General features: G+C 41.7%; 1 protein-coding gene across 2 annotated transcripts; it reads left to right on the top strand.

The window, feature by feature from the left end:
* Positions 1-330: 330 nt before the first annotated feature.
* On the top strand, positions 331-7,562 carry LOC117862362 (amino acid transporter AVT1B). Of its 2 annotated transcripts, none has more exons than XM_072295128.1 (12): positions 331-753; positions 2,895-3,241; positions 4,812-5,026; positions 5,152-5,175; positions 5,498-5,678; positions 5,821-6,043; positions 6,129-6,264; positions 6,437-6,452; positions 6,674-6,820; positions 6,982-7,034; positions 7,107-7,169; positions 7,322-7,562. In XM_072295128.1, the coding sequence occupies exons 1-12, from the start codon at positions 530-532 to the stop codon at positions 7,415-7,417; spliced, it is 1,725 nt and encodes a 574-aa protein (XP_072151229.1). In that variant the 5' UTR covers positions 331-529; the 3' UTR covers positions 7,418-7,562. The 2 variants fall into 2 exon arrangements, with proteins under 2 accessions (XP_072151229.1, XP_072151230.1); XM_072295129.1 differs by having other exon boundaries at positions 333-753; positions 6,991-7,034.
* The last annotated feature ends 453 nt before the right edge of the window (positions 7,563-8,015 follow it).

The raw sequence follows: 8,015 nt of genomic DNA, 5'->3' as shown, positions 1-8,015 counted from the left end.
GGAACTTCAATTATGACTACCTCCAAGGCTCCAACCAATCTAATTTCACCATTGTACCATATACCATCCTGTTCCGGGCACACTGGTAACAACTTGTTTTTAATAAACATAGCACAAGTATATTAACAGAACCGTTTATCAAAACATTCCTATTATTTTCAAACATTATATTGCCCTAAAAACAATCCTATTATTTTCAAACATCGACAATCAATTAGAACAATTTGTGACCAATGTTTAAAGGGATTTTGAGTAAAATAGCTGGGAAATAGGATAACGCCAAACCGTTACTTTGTTTCGTTTCACATGCTCTCTAGGATCCAAGGCGAGACAAAAATACTCCCGTCCCCCTCCGTCTCCGCCGTCGCCACCACCGCCGGGGAAAATCGAGTGCCCCCAAACCACGTCGCCATTATAAAAGCCCGTCCCTCTCCCTCCTCCTCACAATCCGCGCTCTCGGCTCCCTCCCTCCCTCTCTTCTCGCGCATTACCATTAAGCGTGGGGTTAACCGAGAGGCGGGAGAGAGAGATGAAGAACTCGGTGTCGGAACGGAGCTTCCTCATCGAGAGCGACGACGAGGACGCCGCCGCCGCCGTGGAGGACGGGAAGCGCCGCGGCCATGGCGGCGAGGAATCGGGCGACGACGACGTCTCCGGGTCGGACTCGTCGTCGCCGTGCGACAGCCCGCGGGTGGTTGCCGCGAGGTGCAGCCAGCCGAGTTCCTACACCCAGCAATGGCCGCAGAGCTACAGGTAACCGCTCCCCTTGCCGCCCTGTGGCGGCGGCACACGCTCGCTCGCTGCAGGATGCAGCAGCCGCGTCGGCCATACTTTTCCCCTTTTTGGCACTTTTTAGAATTATTGTCACTTTTTTGCTTTTCAATGTTTCTAGAGGGGTGCCGCGTGGCACTGCATATAGTACTAAATATTTGCCTGTTGCTACCCGTACAAGCATAATGCTCACAGAATGTGACTTTGAGAAATTACTACTCACATCCGATCCTCACTCAGCGCACAGTTTCATACTGAAATTAGGTACCTGTCCGGTTGAATGTTGTGGGGATGAAACTCCTCTCATGTATGATGGAATTTCTCCTTCTCTCTCCTCGTAAATATCTTACCAAGTCAGCAAAATTGGTGATGTGGCATGGAAATTAATGCTCATCAAACTCTCCGTGAAACTCCCACTGAGATTGGCCTAAGTAGTAAGTCCGTTAGGAAATCAATGTGGCATTCAATATTGTACTTCAATATTTATCAATAATATCTAACATAAAAATTATTCCAAAGAAAAGAGAGTTGCACATTACCAAAGTATGTTTTATAATGAATCTAGCAACATCAATCTTATGTTATCAATATACATAGTTTTTTTAGTTATTGATGGTTAAAGCTAAAAAAGAATAACTTAGGATGAAGCTAAATAAACATATATTTAGCAGTAGCAATAAAAATGACATGCGGGAACCACACCCATTCAAAATATTCTAGTAATTTTTAACAGCAATGCTCATAAAGGGTCAGAGATCTGAGAAAAAAAGGTATGAATATGAGCAGAGTTCATCTTTTCAAAATTATGTAAATAGAAACTGTTTGTGAATCTTTTTTTTCCTTGAACAACACAGGAGAGCTGCGTGTCATTTCATTATCATTAAGGTAGAAAAAAGAACAAGGGGTCTAGCCAAGGCCAGACCCAGTACAAAAACGCACACCACACGCACACGCATACACACGCAAGCCTCAAGCCTACAGGTGCACTACAGAAAACGGTCACAAAACGACCTAGCAGCACAGCCTAATTGGCTATGGAAAGCGACCTGGCAAGGAAGTCCTGAAGCTTAGAAGCTCTAGCCATGCTCCACAAAACGCACTCATCAGCCACTTTCCGGAGCAACTCTGTAATGCTTGGTCTTGTATGTTCAAACACACAAGAGTTCCTATGCTTCATCAGCCACTGTTTGTGAATCTTAAGACAGTGCCAGTACACAAAAGGACCCAACAAGTAAACAATATACCAACTCGATGCTGAGTGGTTTAAATATTACAATCATTGATCTCACTTGTTTGATTATTACTTTCAAGGTGTAAATTTGAAAGAGAAAAATATAATCCCCATACATAATGAAAAAAATCAAAATACTCTGGGTACTTTTTTGTCTGTACTAGTGGCTTGTCCTCTAGCACCGTTTCTCTCTCTTTGCAAGTGGCCAAAGTTCGAGAGTACCATCAAATGCATGTTTGTGGAATGTCTGGGATTGCTAAGGCGTGCGAAAATGACTGTGATGAGGAAAAATGTTGTTCTTTCTTGGTGAGAATGTATGGACATGTGGCTTTTCAGTACTCAAAGGGGCATATTTCTCCTTGAAATAATGAATACTTGCTTCAGTTGGAAAATATTATGGCCCATTAGTTTCTCTAAGGGTGGAGTTGTGCAGATGGATGTGTGGATGAGGTCCCACCGTTGACATGTGGAACCCCTGTTGGTCATGTGCCATTAGTATGTACAATCGGCTGGTTTCCAGATGTCGCTCTCTATGTTTGTGATCCCAGTTGCACTGGTTTGCCATTGCGGCAAAATCAGTTGATCTCATCTTTTTATCCAAATATTCTGCATCAAATTTCAAATGAGACATAAATCAATTGGAAAGATCTATAGATCAATCGGATTATTACTTCTTGTTTAATAACCAGATTTACAGCATTTCATATCCAGTTTATTGACATCACAAGTTTTGATGCTGAAGTTGATCTCAGCTGATGCATTGGGACAAAATGTGCAACTTCACATCTTCCATATCCTGGCACAAATTCCATATTCATTTCTGCTTTAGTTTAACCCTTATTATGCGTTCAGTAGCAAAAGTAGTGACAATACTTTCTTCTTGGACGAGCAGGCAATCTATTGACATGTACAGCAGCGTGCACTCGCCCAACCTGAGCTTCCTGGGGACACCATCACTGAGTCGTCTGTCCAACTCCTTCCTGACAAACTCATTTCGAGGGAAGCCACCGGAGATCATCTCCAGCCTAATCAAGCCTCTCCTGCCAACAAGCACCGCTCCTACCAGTGATGAACACCAGCAGCAGCAGCAAGAGGACGTGCGGAAGAGCTCCCATGACCTCCCACCGTCAAGGAAGGCATCGTCTCTGCAAAGGATCCCTGAGGATCACAGGCCTATTGTTGGGGGCCATGAGGTGGGGCCCTATCGGCAGTGCTCCTATATTCAAGGGGTCATGAATGGTATGCACTCTCACAAAGTTTGTTGGATTCAATTTTTTATTTATCAACATCATATGGCTGTTAAGATTAAAAATGAAACTACATTGGTGGGAACAAACAACTGCCTTCACGATGGGGAGGCCATTATTTAATTTCTAAGGAAAGAAGAAGAAGAAAAGGATATATTGGATTTAGGTAACTGTAGCACTTATTTCTTGATGCTAACTGCAGGTTGGATTTGTAATAATAATAGGATGGTGACCTATTGTGATGATATGTACTTAAACATGATGTCGTGTCACCATCACAAAAAAGTAGGAAACACAATAAGGAAACTTAGAGAACTTATCAGGTCCAAATTTTCAATCAGAAAAAGCATGGAGTCTAGTAATTCAACCTTTTCTTTTGCAAGGAAAACTTTTTTACTTGTCTAACCATTTTAGCTACCAAATGGAGTTTATCAAACCTTGCGAATGTGCAAAGTAAAAGTCCAAGGTAAAAAGATCATAAGATCGTGTAAAGCCATCCAAACTTTACTAGATTTAACTTGGGTTGGACCCTGAATAGTCATTTTAATTTGGTACGGCTCATATCTTAAGAGGATTCAACCACTATTTTAGGATGCTCCCTTCAGGTATGTAATGGTCACACTATGACAGAAATGGAAATGTTGCTGTTGTGGTGCTGCTATTCCATGAGAACAGACTGCTGAGGATGGGATCAGAATTATTAGTTTCCAGTTCACCATTTTTTACACATTCTATTCACGATATTATATCATAGTTTATTAACCTGGGCGCATTCTGCATGAACTTACACAAAGGTCAGTTATGATGCACTAATTTTACTCAAGAAGCACCATAAACTTGGTACACTGTCAATTAGTTCATCCGCCAAATGTTTTTGAGGAAATACTACTTTTCAATTAACTAGATTTAGCAAAGCAGAGTAGTCAGTTATGTTTCTTTGGTACATCTACCCTCCGTTGGCATGCCAAACCACAGGTCCATCAATTGTTTTTTTTCTTCTTCTTGGTCTATATACAAAATAGATAATTAGATATCACATGGTTTGTCAGTCAGTACAGTCATGTGACAGGAACATGTGTCATGGACAACTGGCTATATTGTACTCAGGCATATGGATTTAAATATGTCTTTGTCAAATTGAAAGAGAAACATTGTCCTAATCAAATCACAGTATGTGGCTTATACTCAGAAATATGTTTGCCTTCAGTATCTGCTCATGTGGATGAGATCTGTATTATGAGGCATCAAAGATCCAATTTTTAAGTATCCACTTTCCCCTTAACAGCAACATGTGAAGTTCTTGTTGTGGAAATATTTGAAACTGACCTCAATTAGTTTCTTCTGCATATTCTAGGGGTAAAATTCAGTAGAATTAGTAGTTTAGTTCTGCAGCTTCAGTTCGTTTGTTACATCTCAATTATCAGATAAATCTGTTGGTGTAGTAAAGAATGGCAAACTTTCTCCTCTCTGTAAGCAAACTACATAATAGTGTTCTCAATCTTAACATCACCATTTTGATTTATGAAAGACAAAGGCCTCAGTTACTTTTTTGTCGTATGCAGGAGTGAATGTCTTATGTGGTGTGGGGATCCTGTCAACACCTTATGCTGTCAAGCAAGGTGGTTGGCTTGGACTAGTGATACTGGCTGTGTTGGGTGCACTAGCGTGGTACACAGGCATACTTCTGCGGCGTTGCCTGGACAGCAAGGAAGGCCTTGAGACCTACCCAGACATCGGACATGCTGCCTTTGGCACTGCTGGCCGCATCATCATCTCGGTAAGTATTTTATTTTCCACACTAGTGATGCCCATTAATTCAGTTTTGTATTATTTACATTATACAGTGCAATGGAGGGCGGTCTTGTGCTAACTATTCTGCTTTTATGTCTTTGCAATATGCAGATAATCCTGTATATGGAACTATATGTAAGTACTTCGGATCCACCTTTTGGTTTGGTTCCACTCTTGACACGTAGAACTCTTTTTGTTGTACAACAAAAACACGTCTGATGTATTAGTGTTTTTTCTGCTATATGGTGTATGGAATAAAAGAAATCTATTCTAACCACAAAAAAGAATCTGATCATGATGGTGATATGTCCAACATGTGCATAAACTGCCTGATCTTTCAATTAGCACTGTTGAATCTTTTTTCTCTCTAAACTACAGCAGTCCATTAAAACAAATTGCCTTTTAGTTGTTATGAACATCTAACTATACGCTAATTGATCCTAATCCTTTGTTGCAGGCATGTTGCATTGAGTATTTGATACTAGAGAGTGACAACTTGTCAAAGTTGTTCCCCAACGCACACCTGACCATAGGTAGCTTGACTTTGGATTCGCATGTGCTATTTGCCATCCTGACTGCTCTTATCGTCATGCCTACCACTTGGCTTCGCGATCTCAGCTGCCTCAGCTTCGTTTCAGGTACCCACTCGTTTGTTGCCTCCATTGTTTATCTCACCAAATAAATTTACCTGTTTATTAGTTAGCTGTACCAAGGCAATCTTACTGAGGGATCAGAATGCGCTTTCTCAAATAAATATCATCTTGCAATTTGTGCTTCTAGCTGGCGGAGTCATTGCATCTATTGTTATCGTCTCCTGCCTGTTCTGGGTTGGACTTGTTGATCACGTTGGTCCAGTCAAGAGTGAAGGGACGGCACTGAACCTTCCTGGAATCCCCATCGCCATTGGGCTGTACGGGTACTGCTACTCTGGCCATGGAGTGTTCCCTAACATCTACTCTTCTCTGAAGAAACGCAACCAGTTTCCTGCTGTTCTTTTCACCTGGTAAAACAAATTAACAATCACGCACAAGCTGTAAGTTGTCTTCGGTTATTTATGATCTAATGCTTTGGTTTATGTTCCTTGTCAGCATTGCTCTGTCTACTGTTCTGTTCGCTGGTGCTGCGATCATGGGATACATTATGTTTGGTGAATCTACAGAGTCCCAATTCACTCTGAACTTACCCCCAAACCTTGTGGCTTCCAAGATTGCCGTCTGGACAACGGTAATTGTTCATTTCAGAAGACTAGATTTGAAAAGGCAGAATTTGGCTTCTAGCAGTTCACATACTGCATTTGATAGAGCATAATCAAGCCCAGTCACATTATGAGTACTAAAATGCTGTTATGCGGCAAATTATATCCTTCTGATAATGTGTGCCTTTTGTTTTCATGCAGGTGACAAATCCAATAACTAAATATCCTTGGCCTATTATTTCAGCTGCCCATACACCTTCGTTTACCGTACTTTACAATTAATGTTATGTCATATCTTGCTATAATTCTCTTCCCAAAGCAATGTGGTATCAACTTCAAACATCCAATCCACTTCTGATGAACAAATTTAGCTTAACTTTTACCCTATGTTGGTCAATAGTTTTGACATGGATCAGATGTTCTGTCCTTAACTAATACCCACATATGCACTAACCATGACTCCTCTCGCCCTGAGTTTGGAGGAATTGCTACCTCCAAATCAGCAGACATACCCAAACATTGTAATGCTTAGATCAGCGCTGGTGGTATCTTCCCTTATTGTCGCTCTATCTGTTCCATTTTTTGGTAAGTTTGTGTTAGTTTATCCATTATCGGTGTTTCTTCGCATTTTCTAAGTACGCACATTACATTAAGACATGGGTATAGCATAAGATTTGCCTATGGGCCTTCAAACAAATTTCCTCTTTTCATTCTGTTTCTGACTCTCTGCTTTAATGGTTGTTGAGCCTTTTCAGGACTCGTCATGTCCCTGGTGGGATCTTTCCTCACCATGTTTGTGGTAAGTTCACCTTCAAAATCTTTGGAGCCTTTGCTTGTATATCATTGTTCCTAATTTGTATTTTTGTTCTAGGCCTATATTCTACCATGTGCCTGCTTTTTGGCGATCCTTAGGAATAAAGTGAGCTGGTATCAGGTAACTGATGTTTTTACTTCAGCATGTTTTGCTTGAACCATCTATTTACTTTTTTTTTTGAAAGCCATACAGTGGGGGAGACCCCAACCATCTATTTACTTCAAAGCACAAGAGTATTATAACTTCATTTAGTGAAACGTGCTTCTGTGCAGGTAGTACTATGTGTGTTCATCATTGCTGTCGGACTCTGCTGTGCTGGTGTTGGGACATACTCATCTCTTTCTAAGATAATACAACAGTACCATTGAATGTTGCGCTAGAATTATACGGTGTCCATGTATTTTAAGAGAGATTTCAGTATTTGGGTCTCAATTCGCATGCCTTTCATTATTTGATATCGAATTCGCAAACCTTCCAAAATTTAACACCGAGACATGCGAATTCTTTATTTTAGGTTCCTTCTCATTTTCCTTCTTTTCCTTCCCTTTTATCTTTTCCTGCCCATGTGAATGGGCAGTTTTGCCCGTGCCGTTCCTTTTCTTCCTCGTCTCCTACCCCCGTCTGCTCGTCCGAAGAGCAGGACCAGCTGCCGCTCCCACTCATGTCCATGGCGATGCGGCAACGGTGGTTGCGCCGCCGGTTGCGCAGGCAAAGCCAACCGAGTTCGATCATGCCTGTTGGCTCTTCGAGATAAGGGTACATATGGCTATGGCAACCGCTCTGGCCCAAGGACGGCCTCAGCGCCGGCGATGGTGCCACGGGCTTCGGGTTCGAGAGCTGCTTTTAGCTCTACCTGCCGCCGGCCCACTGACTAGGAAGACCAGCGTCTCACAGCTCACAGGCCATTCTCAGTTCTTATAGGTGAAAAAAAATCAACAATTCCTCTCTGAAATCACAAATTTCCCT

Source organism: Setaria viridis, chromosome 7 (assembly GCF_005286985.2).
Source record: "Setaria viridis chromosome 7, Setaria_viridis_v4.0, whole genome shotgun sequence".
NCBI lineage: Eukaryota > Viridiplantae > Streptophyta > Magnoliopsida > Poales > Poaceae > Setaria > Setaria viridis.
This window is presented reverse-complemented; position numbering and strand designations above follow the sequence as displayed.

Coding starts and splice junctions, on each gene's coding strand:
- LOC117862362 (XM_072295128.1), top strand. CDS start 530: ATGAAGAACTCGGTGTCGGAACGGAGCTTCCTCATCGAGAGCGACGAC. Junction 3,242..4,811: donor TATTCAAGGGGTCATGAATG/GTATGCACTCTC, acceptor TGTCGTATGCAG/GAGTGAATGTCTTATGTGGT. Junction 6,821..6,981: donor TCTATCTGTTCCATTTTTTG/GTAAGTTTGTGT, acceptor ATGGTTGTTGAG/CCTTTTCAGGACTCGTCATG.